This window comes from Caloenas nicobarica, chromosome 1 (assembly GCF_036013445.1).
Source record: "Caloenas nicobarica isolate bCalNic1 chromosome 1, bCalNic1.hap1, whole genome shotgun sequence".
In the NCBI taxonomy this organism is placed as follows: Eukaryota; Metazoa; Chordata; class Aves; order Columbiformes; family Columbidae; genus Caloenas; species Caloenas nicobarica.
In genome coordinates, this window is record NC_088245.1 from 85686778 (window position 1) to 85712548 (window position 25771).

At 38.9% G+C, this 25771-nt stretch overlaps 1 protein-coding gene across 3 annotated transcripts in view; it reads right to left on the minus strand.

Moving 5' to 3' along the window:
* Positions 1-25771, minus strand: part of TSPAN9 (tetraspanin 9) — a 166719-nt gene that overhangs the window by 68655 nt on the left and 72293 nt on the right. For 2 of the 3 annotated variants that reach the window (XM_065641053.1, XM_065641062.1), the window contains one exon: positions 19455-19534. In XM_065641053.1, the coding sequence (XP_065497125.1) occupies positions 19455-19517 (63 nt within the window). In that variant the 5' untranslated portion in view covers positions 19518-19534. Of the gene's footprint in view, positions 1-19454; positions 20409-25771 lie in introns of those variants that run through there. The other variant, XM_065641047.1, reaches the window with a different exon arrangement.

A 25771-nucleotide genomic window follows, 5' to 3' on the forward strand; every position in this document is an offset into this window, starting at 1 on the left:
GTGTTCTTCCCTGATGTATCAAAACCACACTCTTTCCTATCTCAATTTTTCTGTAGATTTCTCAACCAGTTACTCAGAGACAAAGGAAACAGTGACCTAATTTTGAAAATGTGATATCATAAGGTAAAGATAACCTAATTCTTCCCTAGTCCCAAAACCCCTCTTCCTGATAAATGACCTTCTCTCTAGAGTATTTAATATTACTTTTGGCAATAAGAGGACTGAACAGAATATGCAAACTGGAAATTAAAAGGCCTTGCTTTTCCTTGAGATCAATTAGGATAATGTGCATAAACACAGAAGAAGAGTGTGAAATATATTAATGTGCAACTCTGCATCCTAAGATCCGGGCAACCAAAACTTTTGCTTCACTAAGTAACAGGATCAGGGGTCATGAAGGAAAGGGTTTTTTCCCCCATGGTACACCACTGTTTAATTTCTTAGGTGCATAGAAGTTTTCTTCAATTTTCTTCAGCAACAACAGGTATTGGCCCTAAATCTGGCCAAGAAAGGTCTTGATCCAACAGTGCGAATTAAAGTTAGCAAGTGAGTATAGCCAAAGACATCTGGAAAATAAGCATATGATATATTCCTACCATATTACTAATCTGATCAAAAAGGGTTTACATAATTAATTAAAAATGTCTTGGCTACCAAGAAACAATTTCAACAGAAAACTGCATTGAACAGCAAAAATTAGACAAAATAACCAGGATAGAGATCAGCTTAGCATGACTTACCCTTATGCATGGCTTGAAAAGGGGGAGGAGGGTAAGATATGGAATGGTCACAGACTTTTCAGGGAACAGGCTAGATGCATGGGCTCGTTAACCACAGGTAATAAAGTGGATAAGAGCTTCTATGCAGCATGATCCTGGGCATTCTCAGAGGAATGCTTCAGCAAGGAAGTGCAACAGATGAAAATAAATTTTTACCTTCCGTCACTCTTGCATTACTATAAATGCAAGTAAAAAAGGGCTAGCTTCTCTTAGAGCAACATCTTACAACTATTACATCACTGTACACAGAATCTTCACACATATACACACACAACTATGTAGCTATTTGCAGCCACCATTAAAATAATCGAATTATTTCATTTTATTTAATAAATAAACTAACAATAATGCTAACAAATACTTTATTAGAATGATGGCTATATACCTTTTTTTGATTGCTTTCTAGCCAGAATGCCTGTTCGGCATTCACTCTTCACTTCTGCAATCTTCATCCCTTTAGAAGGCCACATGTGTGCATGGCAGCATCATGTTATATTATCTGTGAATTTAATTGCACAAAACTCAGTGCACTTTCTTTGAAAAGTACCATTCATGACTTCTGAAGACTTCTTTCCACTGACATCAATGGCATACACTCCCATGGAGTGCAAAAGCAGCAAGTCCTCCACCCTGCCCTAAGAACCTCAAACTAAATGGTTTTTTTGAAGTGGCAAGATTGCATGTGCTAAAGAAAATGCCAGGCTTCACCATGAAGACTTTGGTTCACCTTGGACAACGCCCATTATTGGAAAGCAAGCAAATGGAAACTTCTGTTCATAAGGACAACTCAGCTACTAAGAGTGACAGGATGAAACTTCCAAAATTCTCCTGGCTAGCATCTATTACTGTCATATCCTCACTGAAAGGTACATACAATATCCTCTCTGTCTCCTTCACAAGGACTCTTCTCTAACAGATGATAAGTTTACATGTGTGAAGATCCACTGTAATTAAAACCTCTGTTCTCATTAGCCATCCTCCAAGAATATGACAGCTCTGGCTCTCTTTTTCTGATGACTCTGTGCTTCATTTCACAGTAAACAGCAGCCAGGAAAACAAAAAATGCAGTCAATTTCTAATCCATGGTTGTGTGGAGGAGCTGGATTGAAGATCTCCAGGAGACACTCAGAGAGACCATTCATGAAGCTGGGCTGGGAACCCTAGCCTAGGGGTGAAGACAGACCCTAGTAATCAGCATGTGAAGTTCATCTGTCATCTGGAAGGATTCACAGAGTGCAATTCATATTCCCTTCACCTTTCAATTACTTTTCTCATTTCAAGAGCTCTCTCCACATTTACAATCAATTCTCTACAATCAAAGCTTTACAATTATTTTTGGAACACAAAAATTGCAAACTAGAGAGACATTAGCAGGACTCCAGCTTTATAAAGGCACAGATTTACTTCTTCCCCCTTCCCACAATTACTCTCCTCCTCTCCAGCTGGAAAAGCCAGAGGGACAACACAGAGATAAATCACCTTTTTCAAGAGTCATTTACCTTCCACAGAGTCTATAGACCATTCTGGATTCAGGGCCACTTCAGAATGGAGACATTGTGGACTATTGGAAGTGTCTGCAGAATTACTGACTTGAAAAATCCCTAACACCCTAGAAAGACCATAATCAACTAGCAGTCCTAATGGGAGGAAGAACAGTATTGCAGTCAAGACGTTTAATCAAACCTCTGGAGATACAGGCTCAACTCTCAGGTCTTTCATAAATCACTCTCTAACTTCATATTCCAGCCGCACCATCTCTAAATTTACATGGAGAGGTATCTCCTTGTTTGGGTCACAAACTTTCAGCTGCTGGGAGCACTTTTAATTGTCTTTTCATTCAGAATCTCATCAAGCAGAACCCCAGTTGCGGAGTGGTATCCTGAGATGGTACCTTCTGCACATGGCAACATAGGCAGAGCCCCACTGTGCTTCACCTGCTCAGTTTTGGGCCCCTCACTACAGGACAGACATTGAGGTGCTGGAGAGAGTTCAGAGGAGAGCAACAAGGCTGGTGAGGGGCCTGGAGCACAAGTCTGATGAGGAGTGGCTGAGGGAACTGGGGCTGTTTAGCCTGGAGAAAAGGAGGCTGAGGGGAGACCTTATCGCTGTCTACAACTACCTGAAAGGAGGTTGTAGCATGGAGGGTGTCGGTCTGTTCTCCTGAGCAGCAAGTGATAGGACAAGAGGAAATGTCCTCAAGTTGCACCAGGGAAGGTTCAGATTGGATATTAGGAAACATTTCTTCACCGAAAGAGTTGTAAAGCAGTGGAACAGGCTGCCCAGGGAAGTAGTGGAGTCGCCATCCCTGGAGGTGTTCAAAAGACACATAGATGAGGCTCTTAGGGACATGGTTTAACGCTAGATTTAGGTTATGGTTGGACTCAGTCTTCACGATCTCTTCCAACCAAAATGATTCTATGATTCTATAACAGGAATGATTTTGCAGGCAAGTTCTCTTCTTGAAGAAGTTCATGCAGTTCTACTGTGCCAGGTCTCATTAACTCAAAGCCAATATTTGTGTGAAACATGCAGATCTGGTCCTGGGCTAGAGAAGCAGTAGAAGGACAAGAAGTGAAAGGTTCTCCAAGTTACCTCAGTCACCAGGGTCAATAGACATGACTACATACTTTGCAGGTGGGGAACTTAGAGCATTTAAGCCACGTATGGCTTGAATGCTTCGAGTACAGATGACACTTATGGGTCAGCCCTATCTGACTACATACTCAGGTTAGCCTCATGCAGTAACAAAACAAAGAGACCTGTAAGAAATTGTCACCTCACATTCCCGAGTTACCTATAGAAACCCCCTTCCCCAGAGCTCTCCTAAGTATGAGGTACATATCCTTCCGTAAGGTTGGAAGAGCTGGACACCTACAAGATATGAAAGGCTGCATTAAGTGTCACTTTTATACAGCTCTCAGACCACAAGCAACACAGCTAATAAAATGTCATGTCATCTGCTTCAGAGGTTATCACAACTACAGCACAAAAAAAGGGGGAGTGGGGAACAGAGAGGTGATCTATAGCAGATAGGGGATCTGACTAGAAGGGAAGCAAAGCACAGTGCTACTTTCAGGTCTACCACGTTCTCCTGCATGACTCTGGTTAAGACAGTCAAACTCTCTGTATCTCTGGTGACTACTTTGTAATCCTTAATCAAGGGCTTTGGAATTTGAAGAAGAAAAGTGTCTTAACACTCCTTGTCCCGATCTTCATCTTGGAGTTTTTGTCAAGTTTTTCTTTCAGGAGGGTTAGCACAGGAAAAGCGGTAGGCTTCTCCCGAGTGTTGACTTTATTTATTTATTTGACTTATGCTCACGAAAGGCAGTGGTAGAAAGCAACTTGCAGATAACCACAAAGTAAACCCGGTATCTCCCAGGTCCTCGGGCTCTTCTTACTTTTGACCCTCCATTTTTACTTAGGCAACAAAAACCTGCAAGGTCTTTCATCTACAGCACAGATAAACACAATATAAGACACTCATGCTTCCCTCTGCCAGTATATCCCAAACCTATTTGAAAGGCATCATCACCAGGCACCCTTTTGTGAGCAAATCTATTAAAGGAAACCTCTGTAAAGAAATTGCCTCAAGGCTACAGTTCAGTGGTAGCTCTGGTAGTGTTCCTGTGCTGTTGGCTTGCACTCACTGTGGAAAGTCCCCATGAAGTCATAAACAAATGGAGCTCTTTATGCTTTTGCCATGGGATCACATGGGCATATCAGTCCAGAACGAGCAGGAATCTGTTTTACAAAAATCACACTATTCTTAAGATAGAAGAATGGATTCATTTAAGCAGATCTTTCCAATTCAGTGCCTTTGAATAAGGACTGTTTAATAAAAGCTCATGCTATTTGTCAGTTGAAATGTGTTTTCTATCCCTATTGCTATATTTGAATGACTAGGCTCTGAAAAAAACTTTTAGAAGCCTCTTCCTAATTAATACCTTAAACAGAGATAACCTGGTGTCATGTGACTTAACAGCAACTAAATCAAGGTCAGGGTTTTTGCTTAATGCCAAAGACGTTTTAAATTAAGTCTCCCGCTAAAAGGCATACAACTCTATTTACGGAAAAGAAAACCTACAACTGCAACAACAAAAAAAGTAAAAAAGGCTGTAACAAATCAATGTGCCCTGCGAGTCTGCAAATGGAAACATCCTTGTCATTAATTACTCAGACGAAGCCCTGCTAAACTGAATATCCAAGCTAAGATCCATCTCACTTTGCTTTAGCTATCTACAAAGCAACAATTTAGAAGCTCTAGTAATCATGTTTACATGTCTGATCTGAAGCATCTACATTAGAACAAGTTTAGCCATTGCCTCTCTTGTCAACTATGATGGGAGCTTTTGGGGAATCTCTCAGATACAGCATCCATAGCAAAGATCTCCATAGCAGACATCTCTTAGTATAGATAGATATGAATAATTCAGGCAGGGTGACTCCCGTCCATGGAGTTGGAAAGCCAAAGGAGTTTTCAAGACACAAAGAACTCTGTCACAGCCTGTTGAGAGCAGGTTTAACAAATCCCCAGGCACTAGCATCTGGCCAGTCACTGAACAGGGTACCAGGCATCCAGGAATTTGAAAACTGGCCAGCAACCCATTCTTCTTTCAGAGAGGTGACTTCAGCAGCCGCAAAGCCCAGTCAGTGATGAAAGCTTTCAGAAGTCCTACTTTTGATTATGGCTGTTCAAGCTCAGGACTTCCTTTGAAGTTGTTGTTTGGTGGTTTGGTTTTTTTGGTTGCCCATTTCACTGGGTGTTTTTGCAACTGATGGCTTAGGTATCAATTTCTAGAAATGGACCACAGATAGGAAGAGAGTACAAGGCTTGATCTTCCAAGTACTTGCAGAAGTCTTACGAACTAACAACTTTACTGAAAACAATACAAAAAAAGGCATATTTTAATGGGCTCAACTATTGTCAAGTACTCAAAACCAATTTCATTCAGGCATATTCATGATCAAGGGAACTCTGTCTTTCTCCAGTTGCCACTGTTTCACTCTGGAGAACCAAAAATATTTGTATCATCTTCTTGCACCTTCTTCCTGGAGTGCTAGGCAAAAAGTTGCCTCTGCTCGGTCCTTTGACTGAGCTGAGCTGTGCCACATCATTAGAACAATCTCAAACTTGGTCATGTGTAATGTGTACTCTCTGTGTTTCTTAATAATTTTTAGATTGAAATAATGGGACACCTAACTTAAGCAAAACAAGCACCACAAATACTACCTAATCTTTCAGATGAAAAATAATTTGGGGTCCATCCAGCACAGTGATGACATTCTCATGTCTCTGTGGCAAGCTCTGTGCTCTCAAGGTTTTTATTTTTTAAGCATGCGTTCCTGATTCTGTACACTGCCTTTCGTTTTAGCACTGCTGTGCTCATTCCAGCCCTAAAACAGATCTTAAATCTACATAGTCTATATAATCCTAAGCAGCCACAGTTCAATAGGTCTGGTTTTCCTCTTCATGGTATTGGGTTTGAAAGTTTTCTTTGCTAAACCTGCCCACAACACATCCTATAACATAGATAGCCTTGAGATGACTACCCAGAAAATACATTGCATCAATGACCAAACGTAAATCTGCACTGATACTGCAGCAAAAAGAGCCACTGCTGAAATTAATGCCACATCAGCTTGTAGTCTTGGAGGAACAGATAGGAGACACTACAGGGCAGAAATAATAAACGAAGAAGCCTCCCTCCCTCCTCCAAGCTGCAATGAAACAAAAAACTTTCCCAGACTGTCATTAAAGCAGTATTGTAATTATAGCTTCTAGAACCTTTTGCTAATAAGTTAAAGACAGAAAGAAGGCTCTTTAAAAGGTATTGAGCTTCTTTCAGCAGAAAACAGGAAAAAAAAAATCTAATGATTATCCACTCAAAAATTTCAAGTCATGTCAGTGAACTGTGTGCTAGCAGGCACAATGCTACTGGATTTATAAAAGCAGTGCTTCATACAAGTGCAAATGAACCCTCCCAGCTCTCTCTGATGGAGGCTGAGAAAGGAAGCAAAGAAGGCAGCAGCTGTTATTCCTCAGAAACCTACTTTTCTTTCTCATTAGGATTTTTGCTTCCCCCACTTAGTTACTCAAATTTTGAACGATGAAAAGGCAGGTACAACATTAGTACCAGCAAGGCTGGGCATGGAGAACAGATAGGTAGGTGCATCACTAAAGTTAGGGCAGCAACAATTTGTGTGCTGTGGGTTCTGGCAAAAGAAAGGATGAGGAAGAAACCGGAGGGACAGAGGAGAAGAAATTAAGGACGCTTTTATCCATCTAGACCATATAGAATTACAATAATGTTGTTTTCCTTCATTTATATTAATTTTATGCATATCCTTCTTGAATATGTTTGTCAGCGAATTCTCTGTAGATCTAGAATCAGGATCTCCTAACTGGGATTGTAAGAATTCTTGAATAATGAGGAAACAGAAAACATCCAGATCCAAACAAGAAATTCTTTCTCTTTTCCATTGCTCTGGTTCCACTCCCCTATCATCCTGCTGTCCTGTACTGCTATCTGTTCTTCTGTGCTCCTGAGAGTCTCTCAAGATGCAGGAACTGGGACAGCAAATACCCATGGAACAGTTACACAAAAAACCACAAAACAAGGTGGGCCATCACCAAAAAAATAGCAGCATCAGGGATATAGAAAATAAGGACAGCCTCAAGCAAAAACAAAGCTTTCTCCATCTTTTTCCAGAAAAATTAGAAGTAAAATCACTCTTGATTTTCTAAATTGGATTTATAAGAGAAGTATATAATTCAATGGATCTTCAGCATGTAACATACAGTAAGTATTTAAGCTTTCCAAAAGCATGTGCTGCTCCATTCAGGATATGCCACTTGGAACAGGATGAAGAACACTCATTAAATCACTTGTTTATTATTCACACTACAGGAATGTGAATTCTGTTGGCAAAATGAATCAATCAGACAGCAAAGAGCTATTCTCTGGAGTCTACGTTAATCAGCCCAACAAGCTGTCACTAAAGATTGGGTCAGGCTCATAACATAGCATCCAACCAGTGGGGAAAAAAAATCCACGAGACTGCTGAAATAGGGAACAGTTCACCCATTTGAAGTTGTGCCCAGAGGCTTGTGTCAACCGTTTATTACTGCTCAAACACAGCTGCAGAAGCTTTTAAGTGAGAAACCTGTATTCTTGGACATTCCAGAACTATGTGAGTTGTGGAAACATGCTTGAACCCAGTTATTTCTGTGAGGATGAGCAAGACAAAGTATCCTGAAAGAAATACTGTTGGGCTCTAATATAGTCCTCTGAAGAAAGCACATTCAGGAACTTGAAAAAGGACTAAAACTAGGACACATGTCAGAACAGATAAACTGTTGGGAAACACAGAGTTGTCATGCAGTCTGCACTTCAATAAAATGTTTAAAAAACCCAATACCTCTATTTCTACAGACTATTTTTCATAGACACACATTGTTTTCAAGGTTTAGCTGTTCCTCAACCAACCCTCAACGTAAGTCTAAAATATAAAGTATCATTTTAAAAAATGCCATTTGTGAGAATATAAAACACCACAACCATTAACCCACCCCACTTCCAGCCCTAGTAAAAATCATGAACTCCTAAGATCTCATTATTCTGAGATATTCATCCTGTTAATTAAACTAAGCATAACAGAGAAAACAAGCACTAGCCAGACTGCGGGAGCTCTTAGCAGACCAGAAAGAAAAGTATCATGGAAGGAAAAAAAGCAGTCAGCAGTTCCAATAAATACTGTGAAGCAGTATAACACATATAGCAATGCACAAAAATCAATATTCTGTACTAGAGAACACAATCATACACTGTGGCTGCTTGGATGGGGGAGCGATAAGATCAATGTTTTTGTTCTTGTCAGCACTTGTGCCAATTCTATATTTCAAGCTGGATGGAGTTTAAAAGTCTAACTTACAGTGACACAGCTGCAGGATGGGCTACAAAAACTACTGAATGGCTCAAAGCAGCAGAAGTGTTTTAGCTGAAGTGTACTTCAGGAGAGGCTACAAGGGAAAGGAGTTCGATCCACTCTTGGAGGGAAAACCAATAAAAGGATGAAAGTGTTTAATTGCAGCAATGTATTACGAGTGTAAATTCTCAAAAGTGAGGAAAGAAACATTTCTGTCCTCACAATAAAGCTGCTTCATCTCACTGAAATCTCTATGGAGTGCTGTGCGTGCTGCTGCTCTCAACATTAAAAGCTACACCACGGTACACCAGGTCAGCATAAATATTACCATAAGAATCTAAATCCTGCCCCAGGCTGTATTGGCAAGACGACATCCAGCAGATCAACGGATGTGATTATTCCACGCTACTCAGCACTTTCTAGACCACACTTGGACTATTGTCTTCAGGTTTGGTCATCCCAGCTCAAGAAATTGGAGACTACCCAGCAGAGAGCCACCAAGACAAACAATGGGCACAGGTTGCTTCAGGGAAAATTTTGGTGTGGCTGTAAGAAAAACTGAGAACAAATTGAATGAATTGAGAACAATTAAACATTGGAATAGATTACCAGGAGAAATCATGGACTCTCTCTTGCTGTAAATGTTCAAGGCTGAGCTTGAAAGGGCCTCAGGTAACATAAACTAAGGCCTTGCTTTCAACACAGGGTTGTTCTCTACAAGTTCCTATCAATCTGGAATTTTTCTATCATTCTATTATCTAAATATATGCTATGCTAAGCACTGCTAAATACTACTTTTGCAGTAACCTAATTTTAAATTAGAATTTATCTGATTTTTCTTCCCATTCCAGAAATAAATAAAGTAACAACAAGCAGAAAGGAGTACAGTTTGCTGTTTTTTCAGAATATCTGTCAGCATCTATTGACATTATCAAGCAGCAGGCTTAAAAGGAAGTGCTCTTGCACAGAATACATAATTAAACAAGTGAACTTACTCCCAGAGAAATTAGAAAAGCCACAGGATAAGTGACTCAAAAGAATTCCATGAATTTGTTTAATTCCTTTAGCGTATATTAAACATTCTGTACCATCTACTTTCAAATACAGGATATGCTAATCTTTGGTCTGATCCAGTTTTACATTTGAGCCTCATGAATGCAAGATAAATGAGAACACTAGAAGTCAAACATAGTTGTCTTACCTGTCTTAATGTGTAACCCCACCACAGTTTATTTGGATTATCCATTTAAATGCTCACAGCAGAATGACAGAAACCTTACCACCAATATCTAATAAATCACAAAGCACAAGAATGATTTTTTCCAATTAATTCGTAAATGGAAGAACAGGCTAAGAAACAAAACAAGGATAAACTTCAAAAATAGTGCTGACTTCCATTTCTACCTGAAGGCAGAAAGAGTAAAAAATCCCAAGAAAACGGGATTCTAACCTGACAAAGTAACAAATAACTCTGTCACACCAAGGTCATAATTCATAGCACCTCCAGAGGTCACTTCTATGAGCAGACTAGATAACACATTAAAAAAGCCTGAAGAAACACAAAAATAACAAAACAGGATCAAAGATAACACTAGCTATCTGCATTTTAAAGTACATTCCATAAGACGCAAAACCGATGTTGCACTGAAAGACATAAACCCAACATCCTCACAGATGCTGACAGTGGGAAAAAAGATCCCACGAGAGAGTTCTTTTTACATTCCACCTGCTGAAAAAGCCATTTGGGCAAATGTTGCTCTGACAGTAGAAGACAAACATATGGCTTGAGGGGCTATGGAAAGCAGGAAGAATTGTCAGATATGCAACAGGAAACTTTTTTGTCTTATCTCTACCTTGTGTTTAAGTCTTGAATATAATGATAGTTTGTTTATTTAACATTTATGGAATTATTTTAACAGCTAGTTTGGAGTCATTAAAAACATATTACAATGGACACTACAGAGCCTTCTCCTTTTCTGTCATCTACTGGATGACAATCTCCAGAAGAGATCTTCAGTTTTCTCAGTGACACTTTGCAGGTGGTGGGGAGGTTTAGGCTTTATGTTATTTGTCATGAGAAAATTTCCACCCATCTAGGTACTAGACCTCTGGAGTACACAGCCAAAAAAAAGGATGGTCTATGGGTCCTAAATGTGAACGGAGTTTTGTGCCTGTGGACCATGCTGCACAAGCATGCGGAGTTCAGAGGTGGTTTCCTGCATCAAGTCTCTCACCAGGCATAGCACATAACAGATGTCCTGTTGCTTAAGACACTTACCAAGGACTATACGGATCCAGATTCAATTTCAGTTTAACTTTGTACAAGTCTTTTAGTACGACACATCTACATCATGGATACAGACAGATTAAAGCTGTCTCTGCCCGAACTAATCTGGAAATGAAAGCGCAGGGAAGACCACCGCAAAGACACCCAAGTTTGAGACAGGTTATTGGCAGGATTTCTGAGTTCACGGACAATGCCAGTCACATACAGTTGAGGAGAACTCAACACAAGCCTACCCGTGCTGAATTGCACTACATGTGTGTGGACTTGCTAGTTCTGGTCTCCAACAGCTCTCAGTTCTCTACCCTGTGCTCCACACTGCAGACATTGTTTTTGGTGGTCCACCTTTCTATCTGTATTAGGAGGATAAAAACACAGCTTATACACAAAATGTGTCAAGAGGAGAAATATATTTAAGTGGTCCTAAGGCACTCTGGGATTATGGCAACAGATGTAATATCAGTTCCTTAAAGCAGTGAAAATGGAGATGGCAGGGCAATCAAAAGTCTAAGGAAAGAGCAACTGAGAACATAAAGTTCTGGTTTTATTCTAATTCAACTGTGTCTTTGCATCCAGAGGACACTGCAGAAGAAAAGGCACTCTTTGGGACACAGCAGTAGCTAGATGAAGTGCAAAAAGGGGGTGGGGGGGCACAGAAGTACAGGACAATAAGATTCTTAACAAGCGAATTACTTTAGAAATACTATAAAATGTGACAAAATGAGATGTTTACATTTCTGAATTACAATCCATTGACACCCAGCTCTCTTACCTGCTTAAGATCACAACTGGTTGGAAACTCTCCAAGACAATACAAAGGAAGTAATTAGTCTTGTGAAGAACCCATGCTACTCGGCAGTGACACAGCTACTAACAAAATGTAAGTACTCAGCAGCATCATTTAAAGAAAAGTGTGCTTAATACATCAACCAAGAAGCTTAAAAGAACAAACCTCTGATTCAGAAGTAGCCTTTCCAGTAACTTTCAGTTCTCTGAGCAAATTAAGCGAGAAAATTTGATTGAATAGTACGGTGCCAATTCTTTTCCCTCTGTTTCATTTTTGCATTATTTCAGACTGAGTGATTGTACACTGTGGTACACAGAGATGGTTATACATATATGACAGAATTACTCCAAGTTAACTGCTTCCAGTGTTAACCATTACAAAACTGCTTGGCTTAAGTTAACATGCTTTGCATCACACGTGCAGCATGGTAGGAACATCCACACAAGCAACTAATGCATATCTGCTAATGACTAGTAATTCATTAAGCTGATGAACCCCTACAGCTTATAGTCATCTGTTCATAATCTTATCTTCATCCATAGCTCAGGATTGCCTTGCTTCAGTCTTCTTCACCATAAACAAATTAAAAACCGTTAATACCCACTTATTTTAGTAAAAAAACCCCCAACTTGGTCACAACTCCTTACAGTGTTAGAAATTAATAATTCTGCAAGCAACAAATGATTAGCATATCAGTTTCTGTTGGTTTTAATTCCTTGCAGCAACTCTCAACATGTGTCGTAGACTTTTAAGAATCAACAACGATGTGGTCATTTTCTACTGCAGACATACAATTTGTACCTACAGCAGTAGAAACGGTACCAGAATGCGCATGAAACAGAAGTATGCGGAAATCCACAAAAGAAATAAAAGAAGATACAAATTCAATCCCTGATGCCTCGTGACTTGCCAGTGTGACATGGGAAAACATACAGACACTAGCTCAATTTATTTTCAAAACTAATAATTCGTTTCAGAAAGCTGTGAAACTGCTTTGAATTCAGCACCTCAGTCATTTCTGTTAAGTGATACTAAAATGATTAAGTTTTATATGACCACCACAAGTTCAGCATTCACTGTTCAATAACACACCTTCAGCCACATTAGGTTCCTTAACTTCGTTTGGAAGGTGTGGTTGGTTTATTTCTGCAAGATATTTAAAGCAAAGCCCAAAGATATCCAGCAGAATTCCTCCTTTGATTCAAAGTTTCCATGAGTTGCTGAAAGATTGGGAAACTTTACAAATAATATGGTATAAAGACAGAGGAGCTACTAAGTATCCTATAGCATATTATCTGTGATGACTTGGCTGCCAATTAGGAACATCCTAACCTCAGGTACAGCAAATCCAATTAACTGAACTTTGTTTCCACAAATTGGACTTCATCCTCCCATCTTCTCCACCCAGGTCTTGCTCTGTGTCAGCAGCATTTAAATAAGCAAATCAGATGCCTCCTTGGACAGCCAGATAATGGAGTTATAAGCTCATCCCCTACTCGCATGAGGAAGATTATGCCCCTTTGGATCAACCTGTTGCAGATTTACTTACCTGAAAGGTAGCAGAAACAGACAAAAAGAGAGCATGCTAACACAGGCCAAATCAAACAGTTTACTGAGATGCTCTTTATGGGTCTAGGAGTCCACAGAAAAGTAAGAAACATTACAGTTATTAAGCTTATTCAAAGTTAACAATAATTGTACCCCATGATTATAACCATCACTTTATAGAAGTTGATATCATTGTTTTTAAAAAGTAGGGGAATTGAGACTCAGAAGGTTGAAGAAATTTGCTTAAGGTCACGCAGACAGCAGATATGAGGAACATAGCCTGAGTCATGTATTTAGAGATTTAGCTCTGGGAGTACAGTGGGGCAGGGAGGCCTGGAGGGCAGTAATTTGATTTCCAATTTGCATTTCTTATTCCGCTTCTCACTTGCAATGACTATAAACCTCCTCATATACAAATTATCAAAGTATGTCCAACAGGCTACATTATAATAGATATGTACAACAAATCTGCCTTTTGAGTAATGGATAAGCTCGTAATTTATCCAGAATAACAGATGTAAAAGGCTCTCACACCTACCTATAGCTAGAGTAAAAACACTTCCATACGGAAAGATAACAACACATCATTAAAAAACCCACACAAATAAAGCTCCCAAAACATCAAGAAAATAAAACAATCTGAATAGAAAACGGTGTTAGCCAAGAGCAGTTAGTGAGAGGAACACTGAAAAATGCCATATCGGATGTCCTCCCTATCAAGCAGAAACAGCTTAGACCATAAAACCAGTTATGGAGCCTTCGTCACCAGGATTAGCCAGTCTAACTCAGCTCTGAAGCAAACCTTGCTATTTTAAATTAAAACCAGTCTCAGACCTCAAATAATGTTTGAATATTATTCTGTAATGTCATAGTATAAGATTTTAAATGGACTTTATTTACACCATATTCATTAAGATACCACACCATTTGAACTAAAATTATCTTTCCTTCTCCTCCCAGTCAAAACCTTGACATGTGAAAATGTTTATCTAATTGTTCTCCCTCACTGAGATGCACGTTTGCATAGGCACACCAACAGTGCTATACCATTTGGAGAGGAAACTAAAACTAAAACGTGTGATATTTCACAGCTTACCAAATTCCTATTAAAAACTGTACTCTTCCTGTTAATGTGACTGAAAACATTAGCTTTATCCAGATTTCACTGTGTTGTGCTTTTTTTTGTTGTTGTTGTTTGAGGGGTTGTTCATTGGGAGTTTAGTGTTTGTTGTGGGGTTTTTTTGTGTGGTTGGTGGGGGGTTTTTTGCTTGGTTTTTGGTGGGGTTTTTTTTGTTGTTTGTTTGGGGTTTTTTTTTAATTTTTGGGTAGCCTTACTTCCATGGGATTGTACCACAATTGTCACCACACTGCTGATTTATGTTATTACAGTCAAAATACAACAGAAGTAAACATTGCTATTATGTCAAGAGACAAGCATCCCCGGGTCACTCACTGTCCCTCCCTGTCATTATTCCCTCTGTTAGAAAAGGGGGGGAGTATCAGATAATGCAGCCCAGGGGAGGATGACGAAAAAGAGAGAATTTGAATGTATTTCCTGTTCTAAACTGTCTGTAGCTAGCAATTTTTTTCTCATTACAGGGACAAACTGTCCACCTTTCTTAAACCTCAGAGATTAACTTTCAATTATGTGTAAGAACAAAGTCTCTTCACAAGATTTAACTGTCTGAGCAACAGGTTCAGTTAAGCATGAAAGCTTTGTACTTCAAACTAAACAGTGCACTACAGCGTATATTCCAGTTTAGTATAAATAAGTATGGATTACCTTATATAAACCATTCTAAAATTATTAGCTGCTTTACAGCACGAATAGCTCTGATAGCGGCCAGACTCAGAGAATGGACATGCTTCCTTTCTTTCAGTCTGATCTGAGACTTTAGTAAAAGTGATCTGCATGGCTGCTGTACTACTGCCTTTATACTCACTGATAAACATGCAACATTATTTTTAATCTACAGGAAAAAAAATATTAATTACTTCCACTACAAGATAAAATTAGACAAATAATTAATGTAGAAAAATACTCTTCAGGAGCAATAGTTTTTACTCATTATTTTAATAACAGCATATCCATGAAAAATTTGCTGTATTTGACTTTTTCCTGCTACCAGGAAGTTGCTTGCTACCAGCCAGATTCCAGCCCATCTTTTTCTCTTCTAGTCTTGTGTTTTAGCAAAAGGAAAATGCTCGCAACCTATTATAAAATTTACTTTGAAACTGAATATTAAGTATCTGAATTTGTAAATCTGACTCCATTTAACTTAGATAAATTATAACTTCTACTTATAATTACACCATTAATAAATAGATTCGTATTTTTTATATATATACTATCAGATTTTTTGGTAGTAGATTAAATATAAACATTTTAACAAACAAACCACATTAAGGATCTTCTTGACTATACTTAGGTTTTCCTCAGCTCTTCCTGCAACACAGAAGATCAGAGATTTAACAATCTTGCCATCCGTTCCGCCCAATAAAATGCATTTTATATTAAAATTAAGCAATGCTAAAATCTAACAAGAAGTGTATTATGAATGCTTCACTGCATGTGGACTCATTAACCTTAGTTAAATGAATAGAACCGCCCAAAATTTAACCATGACCACCATCTGCTTGCAAAGTTCTCTAGTGAAATTTTGATAACTTGTCACTTCAAAATTCTCCTTTTAGAACCCTATGAAATTATAATTTCATAAGTGAAATTTCTTTTTAAAAATTATGTGTTATAGAATTCACATTTTATAGCCAGTAAGATTTTCTGATACATTTTGTGAAAACAATTATTGTAATTCTTTTCTCTACTAAAACAATGAAGTGAAATCTACCCTAGAAAAACATATACCCTAATGTTTATATTTGGTGATTACCTTCCTTGGCAACGAAGCTGCTGTCTGTAGAAGCAAAAAAAAAAAAAAAAAAAAAAAAAAAAAAATCAGTATTTTATTTCTTCTGCAGAGTACTTTGGTACTTTGGGTACTTTGCAACATCCATATGTTTGCAAATAAATATTCTTGATGGCAAACTAAATCAACTAACACTTGTAGTTGCCCAGTCCCTTTGCAAAACATATAATATTATGCGCTTAGGATGAACTCAGTGTAAATCATCATCCTAGCCACACAATTAAGTACTATAAGCTTCCTTAACCCTCAGCTCAGACTTCCCTAATCTCTAAAAGAAAGCAATGCCAGATGGTGAAGAACAGCTGCTAAGAATCAGAGGGCCACAGAAAAATACCTGAAGCTCTTAGTGATACGGTAGAGAAACACCTTCTGTTTCAACTTACTGCAGGGCCCCACTTCGATCAACTTGCTTTGCAGAACTCATATGCAATCCTTCCATGTTAACTAACACATGCTACTAATGTTCCAAACACCATTTTACTACAGCAGAACAACACTTCCCATGAGAGAGGCCTCCTGCTACCGCAGGCTCAGGACAATGTAGCTTTGTGGCAAGCAAGCAGGTCAGATGAATAGCCTATTGCAGCTGTACAGCTGCTAGACTGGCACCTCTTTAAAGATTCCCTGGAACACAGTTTTTCTACCTCTGTTTCCAGTTGCCTAAATTCCTGTATTAAAAAAAAAAAAAAAAAGCTGCTTGCCTTTGTCAGAAGATAACAGTGTGGAAGTGGTCTCCTCACCTCTGAAGATCAGGAGTCTCATTCTGGTTTGAATTACAGGTTCAGAAAATTTAATGCTTAAAAATGAGTCTTCTCTTTTTAAAAATAAAGCACCTGCCATTACAAATGATGAGTAGTCACTGCTCAAGAGCAGGCCACAAATTCATGTTTTTGGACTTGGGTTTCTTAACAGAAACTCAGAAGAAAGCAATGAGAACAGGCAAACCTGGGAATGGAAAAAATGAGTTAAGAAGAAAGACAGGACCAAAATAGCATGGAGTGCTTCAGGACAGGGTAGAAGTGGAGGGCACTGGCAGAGCTGCATGGGGAGTCCAGGGCTGGGCTAGTAGGAGAGTTCAGCCAGAAGTGAGAGATCTTGCAAGTGTCAGCAAGGAGCACATACAGATCCAAACATCCAGACCCTGTCAGACAGCCACTGCAGAACCAATGCCGATTTCTTAGTGTGCAGCCAGAGGCGGTAAACTACAGAATCACCATTCCAGAGTATAATTTTCATTCTGTATAGCCTGGTTCATACAAAAAACATTTTTCTAATATTAGACTGAGATGTGATGATGAAGTTGAAAAACAGAAAGAAAAGTTGTATAAACCTCACAACAAAAGACATGATGGGGAGGGTGTAAAGAGGATTAAAAGGTATAAGTAAGAGTTAAAGAAGCACAGGGTACCATAGAACTGCTTCAGACAGTAGGCCAGTTTTAACCTAAGAAGGAATGTGTTTGTATAAATATCCAGTGGGAGCTGAGCAGACAGAGAAGAACACACAGATGAGATCTGAAATTTTTTTTGTGAGTTCAAGGAATAGAAAAACGGGTTCTGAAGGCCTGATGCAGAATCAAGAAAATTCCTGCTTGGGAAGGAGTTAAAAGCAAATAAAGATATTGAATCTAAGGAGGTGAGTGAGGGGTAGGAGATACCTAATGACTAATCACAGAGGACATGAGTAATGATATCAGAAAAAAATCTGTTCCAAAACTAATCACAACATATAGCATATGAAAAAAAAATACTTCTGAGGTTTCAAGCAGCATTAAGTCAAATAGCCAGTTTGATATAAATCTGGTGTGTTCAAAATTATTTATTCCAGAAACAGTTAAAGCAACCTTCTGGTAGGGTTTGCATACAGAAAAGAAAACAAATTTAAAAAATCACAAGTGAACTTTGATCAGATGTTCTTCAGTGATCAGTTGTACCTTTCTATTTAAGTAAGACTCCCACAAGTTCAGTGATTGTAGAATTTCAGTCTATTACCAATAAAACCTTACTGTTGTGTCAGTGGTTCAACATCATACCAAATCTCCTGTTAACTCTTAAGATTAAAGGTTACTTCAGTAAATGGGTCAAGATAAACACAGAAGCTGCTAGTGAGACTTGTAATTTGAACAATGATATCTCTACACCAGAGGAAGCTATCCGAACAAGACTGTTAATGCTCCTTTTTCCAAAATAAATCCAGGGATGGTGTTTTCATTTATTTATGAGGTACACTGTATATTTCTGGATCACAACCATGACTGATTTTGTTCACATGCCCAAGCTTTGCATCCATCAGGAAAACAGTGATCTTTGATTTCAAACTAAGCAAATCATTTCATATTGGGCTATATTCATGCAAACTCAGTATTTCAATTAGCCTGTGATTTCCTCAACAGTACTGATCACTCTAGGATGCCCAGCTGCCAGGTGACTTAACTTTTCCTCCCTCCCTTGTACATGACAATACTTTGCTTAGAGTAGCCATTAGGCTTTTAACTTGCTTGCTGAGGCATTGTTACAATTCCTCATGCCTCTTGGCTGATGAAGGAAAATCAATTTTGATCCTTCAGAAGCAAGTTCAAGTCTCCAACTTCACACACCAATGTCGACGACTGCAGCTGAAACTGAATCCAGATTAATTCACCATTCCAGTCATTTCACATTTATGTTGATACCTTAGAGGTTAGAACCTACATGATTTATTGGTTTTAACTGGAGAAATGGAACAGAACTTCCTTCAAATAAAACAGTAGTTTGTCAAATGAAGTTTACAAAAATAAAATTATATTTATGATGACAATGAAAATGTACTTCAAATTTAATTTAACCTGCAGCTCAATGTACCATGAGGTATTACAGCAGAATTCAAAAATCCTGCCACTGCAGGACTTTAATGCTACAATAATTTTGCTTTTCCTTAAAGGGCAATAATTCTGCCCTGTCTCAAATAACCCAGTTCAGAACACATATTAGAACAGCAAGTTCGAGCAATCAGTAGCCAGACTACAGTAACCAGGTGGTAATATAGATATAGAAAGCATGTACATTTTCCCAATAGACACAAGTTAAACACTGAAAATATTCTGAGCAGGTATGAGAGAGAAGGAGGGGGGAACTTACAGTACTGCTTCAAAGATGCACTACACACATAATGCAGCAGTACAGGAGAGACTAACAAATGAAGGCAACTGAAAAGGTAGTACTCACCCAAAATATTAAATTGAAAAGGAACATCATGTATTTCAAACAACACAGGCAGCCTCTTGCCATGTTGCACTTCTTAAATTCTAAAAGGAAAACAAAGGATAGATCCAGGTAAAAGACCACATATTTGCTGCCTTTGGGTGCATTGTATTTGTCGCTTTTTATGCCAGTCCCAGTCCCAACGCCGGTCTCGGTTCCGACCCCAGTGTGGCTCTGTTTGCGTGATCCAGTTGTACCATAGAAAGCTCCAGCAGTAAAGCCTCGACCAAATTGCCTCCCTGAGGTAGAAGGTTTGGCAAAATCTGAGTCTTTGCTATCCAAAGATGGACTCCGGTGAATTGAAGAATCCTCACTACTTGACTTCTCCATGATCTCTCTTTTCACAGTTGTCAGATTTAATGTATAGCATCTCTCAGCATTAAATGCAGTGCCTTGCAAATGCCACAGAGCTGTCTGTGTTTTTGCTTCTCTTTTGCTTCATACATGAATCAGATAATCACTGCAGAATTTATTCCCTGCATTGTTGCTGGTTTTATTTTGCATAGCAATGTAGGCTGTATTCTGTCTATCTGTAGCATGGATTTATACATTAATATCCCATGCAAGAGTATATTCATGATTTATCTTGATGAATCAGTCATGCAGAACTTCGATTTTTATTCAAAAGAGCCATAAGCTCTTTTTCTTCTCCTAGTCTACAGCCCTCTAATCTGTAGGCAGCAGATGGTCCTTGCATCCATTTCCAAAAAGCTTCTGCAGTGCACCTGGGAGACTCTCCTTGAGCCAGAGCACTTTCCCTGCTCTCAGCTTCCCTCTCTGTGTCTCTCACACGCTGTGTTTTTTCTTCCCACCCATTTGCAGTATCTCATTCAGTAACCAGCTCTCTGAGCGTGCTCTGTGTTTCGCTGCTGTTGCTGTGAAATCATCAGCAACTGCAACCACTGGGTATTTCCCCCAGAAATCCCTGACCTATTGAGTGATAAATCCACCCTCATGCTCACCCCTCCCCTCTGCTTTCCATCGGGCCAGTTAGCAGAAGCCTTCTACCCCAGGGCACGCCTCCATGACATAATATCTTTAATAGGATTAGAATTACTCTTGACTATACAAGTGCACAACAGAAAATCTCTTTAAATGTCAAGTACTGTTTAGCTGTTTATAGGCTAGAACTGTGAGGTAGTGATACTCCTTTAATGCAATAAAATACTGGAAAAGTATAGATTAGATAGACAGGTGCTAACCTCTCCCTGCTCATTAAATTAACAGTGACTTACTTTTTTTTCTGGCTTAAACAAATGCCACGGGACAAGGAACTGGAACAAACTAGCACCCAGCATAAACTGAATAGGCACGTCTCAGTTACACATGCACATAATGTGACGCCATCACATGTGATATAATTAACCATAAGCAGAAAAGTAGAGCTGCTGCCTCTTACATGATCATTAAACATTTTTTTTTTTTTCAGATAGTAGGTTAAGATCCCTGCTACAACTCTGAAGCAGAGAGGGCACAATCATGTGCGTGTGTCTGCGTATGTAAGTGGCTGGATGGGAGGAAGAGAAATACTTCAGGTCATTCCTGGTGCTTCCAAATCCATCATTTGGTCATAAACATAAAAGTAGTGCACTGGTGGTGCAAAGTGATACAGCAGATTTCAAATGCAGGTTATTCTTTTCTTTCAGTAATGAAAGAAATCATACTAGGAGACCACTATTGAAGAAGTACAGCTACCAAAAAAAGCAAACATTATGCACAATTTTCAACTGAACCTTTCAGATGCACATTATAATGCACCGTAATTATTTTATCAGGTATCTTTGAGAAAATTAATATAACATTTATTCAATATTTAAAGGGCCCAAAAGCCCTTTAAAATCCTGTAATTTTTATGCAATACCATCAGAATCAAACACCCTAAAGCTGTGCTGTACCTTTCTTGACAGGCTTTTTCTGAGAAAAGATCTCTCCACCATAAAGTACTTCATGCCATGAAACACTCAGTATTTGTAGGTGTAATATCTTTCTCTCGCCTCTCCTGTTCTAGAATAACATTGTAACAACAGGCAGGCCCAAGCTTATATCAAGAATGTTTATTCACTTGCTTGTCAAAAGTCATTTCAGAACTATCTGCATGAAATGCATCCATCAGAAAGGCAACTGCAAGGTGACCACTCAGCAGTGTGTATGATAGCAGAAAAGGCTACACACAAAACACCCAAGTGAAAACAAGATAAATTAACAGCGACTAAAGCACAGTGGGGCATTTCTGTACACATCTATGGTGCACAAACTTCAATGTGAGCAGTCACCAAGAACCAACTTTCTTAGAAAAAATACACGGAAGAGACTTGTAGGCCACAGCCAGACACCTGCCTTGGACACCGGAGCCTGAAGGATAAGTCCGAAAAAACTCTTACGTTTGAAAATCCACTTATTGGCAGTGTAAAGTTGTGCCATTGCAATCCTATGCTGCAGCTAGATACTTTCAGTGGTTTTTATTTGTCATACAAAATTGAGCTCTCAGCCAAAAAATTATGAGAATGCACAAGTATTTTTTCCTGTTTTACCCATTGGTTGACTATAAAATTTACGCTGATGTAGACTACTTCAGAAAAAGAAATCATGCTGTGCACTTGTGAAAAATAATGCAATCTAAATATTTGCTTTAGCTTCCCACATGAAGTTACATGACAATAATAATAATCCACCCCCTCAAGGACTGAAAGATTTTGTAATAAGGAAGAAATCTCCACAAATTCAGAATTCAGTCAGAGTTTGCAAATAGTGGAAACATTTCTGCTGGTGGCAGAGAACAAAAACAAACAACAACAACAAACAACACAGCACAAAACAAACACCACTCTCCCTCCAAGATTTTTTTTTTCAAGTTTTCATTATTAGACCTTATTGAAGATTTCCAGGTCTCTATTTTTGCCCTCAAATACTACAAAAGATTAGTTTTCTTTACCATTACCTGCAATGCATCTTCCATTAAGAGTTCTCCATGACAGATGTACATCACAGTTCAGACTTCAGAATGAACAACCAAAGACAGATGTACAGCCAATAGTCATCTTCAAAATCCAAGCCTGAGCAACGAGCACTAGTGCAAACATGGTTCCAGATCAGCCTTCCCTCCCATTGTATACAAAGGAAACACATGACTCTCTTATGGTGATGCTGTTGCCACCAGGGAGACTTTACAAGCCTCAGTAACCTTCCACACCACTTGAATTTGCAGCCACAAAGCAGTTTTAGGGATTCGATGGCACTTCCTCCAGCTGGAAGCCTAACTTAGTATTTATGGAGTTCAGTTAATAAATCACACAGAACTGCTTATTTGCTAAAAAAAAATAAGCAGTGAAATAGCTGTAACCAGTTCATCCAGCTGTGTTTTGACTAGCCATTGCACTTATATCTCCCTCCAATTGAGACTTCAGTGGTAGGTGTTGCTGCCATTCAACAGTATGGTGGTCCTACTTGACAGTGTAACCCTAGCACAGGAACGAACACATTTTGTTTCTCTACAGCTCTTACATCTGTTAAGTAAACAGGGCATGAAAATATTCAAAAGCTCACTCTGTACTTCATTAATCATTGATTACTAAATCACAGAATTTTATTGCTGAGAGATGTCTCCACAACAAGAAAATCATTTCAGTCCCATACACAAATGCCTCAGACAAGGCAATGAACATCAGTCCGTTGCATCTAAACGGCTCAGTGAAGTATTACATGTAAGAATTTAGACCAGTTTCAGATACCAGGTATGAAAAAGGATGTCACAATGGGAGTAGCAGAAAAATGGAAAGGAAGGATATTGATAATAAGGCCCAGACAACCCAGGCTGGTTCTTCTGGAACTGCTTTACTTGGTTCCGTCCTGGGAACAGTCCACCCTAGTCCTCGAAACACAGATCTCAACAACTTCAGTTTTTATTTGAAGTCACAAAATATTAAATATTTTTTTTCCTCAGTCCTTAGTTTTATCTCACCAGAACTTCAGTGCAAATTACACCAAGCTACAGTGCTCCTGAAGTCCTCTGTTTATTTTTGCCCTTTTCAGCTGCTTTTGCACAACTGGCTTGTGGAACCATGCTGCAAAACACAGCAAAATCTGACCAAGTTTATACAAATATTTGTAACCATGTATGTATAAAGATATAATACAGATATAAAACGTGTTTCAGCAATATATGAAAATTGTGCTTATTTTCCTCTTGTAAAAGTTTCAAATCCATTTTACAAACCATTTCCCTTAAATGATCTTGCTGATGCAGTGAGAGGGACTACAATAGGTAAGAACAGGAACAAAGACTGAAGGCTGAACGAAAATATAATAAGCTTTTGTTATGGTCCCCCATGATTCCTGACTTGAAAATATGAAACTTTAGTTTTTCAAAAGGGAAAATAAAAACTCCAGTCATCATGATATACAAGCCATTTTACAACTTATGATATATTTTACCTCGAAATTTCTATTATGTAGGATAGTGCTACTGTCACTGCCCTCAAATATGGGGAACTCAAGGACTGAGACGTTTGCTGAGAATGAATAAGAAATTGCTGGCAGAGAAGAACACTGAATCTGTGCTTCACATAGCCTCAGCTAGTACACTAACCATTGCACCATTCTCAAACTAATTATTTTTAGAAAACATGAGTTTTCATAACCCTGCCACATGACTTCAGGACAATACTGAGCCCTGCAGAGAGAGACACAAATGCATACACTATCAAGCATTCAAGGGATATGGTTCTTAAATTCTTTCTTTTCCTTTGAATGATATTGACCAATAATTCGGTCATACAAGCCTTCCTCAGGGTACACTAAATAGACAAAGAATCGAGATTGCTGAGTATAAGCTCAGTGACTGCATCTTTCTAGTCACTGCTCTTAATCCTGGAAAGCCATGAGAAGGAGATATGGAACAAGAGTTGGAAAGAATAGCGTATGACTCTGGCATATAGTTGTAACAGATGAAAGCTCAGATTGAAAAAAAACACACACACACAAACATGGTAAGAGTATACAAAAAATATCTAACTGAAATTAGTATCACATGAGAGACAAAAACATGGTGTTCTCAGGACTACCATGCTCCTGATTCCACAACAAAGAGCTTACAGGAAAAGTCTTCCATTACAAACAGACAAGAACTACTATAACTTCAGTTTTGTAGTCTCCCATCACTGATCACAGCTTAGCACATTATTTAGAGCATATATGAATAGCTTGTTTGTTATAAATGCTAAAAAGAATCACTATCAAGTGTTTAGAGAGAACTGAAATCCATACCTAGTTTCCCTACTAGTTTGAACAGCAGCCATTTCTAATGCCTTCAGAAAACCATCACTTCTTTGGGTGCTTGATGGATGATGCAAGAGGAGACTAAATGCATTAAGAAACATATTTACTCACAGCTGGTGCCTGCAATCTGACCAGTAAATGATTCTCTTCTAATGTTTTGTGAGAGAGCACATGCCGTTCTCTGTTCACCCTGTAGCGGTGCCCAGAGCATCCAACAGGCATCATCTGATCCTCAGTTCCACCTGCAGAAGAAAGCCACCTCCATAGGCCAGATAAATGTGCATACAGCATGAGTTGGAAGGAAAACACACTCAGACAGGTTGTTAAAGGCTAGGTTCCACATTCTAGGAGTCTACCTAGCATTGGCATGGCTGAAGAAAAGGAGGTCTGTCAGAGACAGGAGTGGGATAGCACTCCAGGACGGAGGGACCATGTGAAGGAGGACCCATGAGAAGACACAGAGTTTGAGACCTGTAGGGAAAGGATCTGTTCTCACAGACATAATAATTGAGTATTTAGCCACCTCAGTCCAACACCCACTTTCATCAATCAGTCCTGACTTCACCCAGAGAAATTATCTTTCATGATATTGTTACTGGTCTGACACCAGGGCACTAGCACAACAGCTCACGGTTGCCTCATCAGCAACACAGTTGTGCTCCTTGCCTCCCCAAGGCAAATAGGTAAAATCTCTTTGAATGGCCTAAAGTAATACTTTCTATTTTATACTTACATATATCAATAAAATGAGTTTATCCTTCTGACACGGGGCCATCACTGAATGGATGGTCAAGAAAACCAGACCCCATTACAAGACTTTCCACTGCGCTAGACATTGTATGTCGTATTTGGTCCCTGCGATTTCTATTAAAAATCATTTACTGCCAACAGTGAATATGTGTCAGAAATTTCTCATTTAGGATTTCACATCAGAGACAGAATGAGATTCTGCCACAAAATCGTACTAAGGAATTATTTGTAAACCATGTCAGGGACCATAACACACT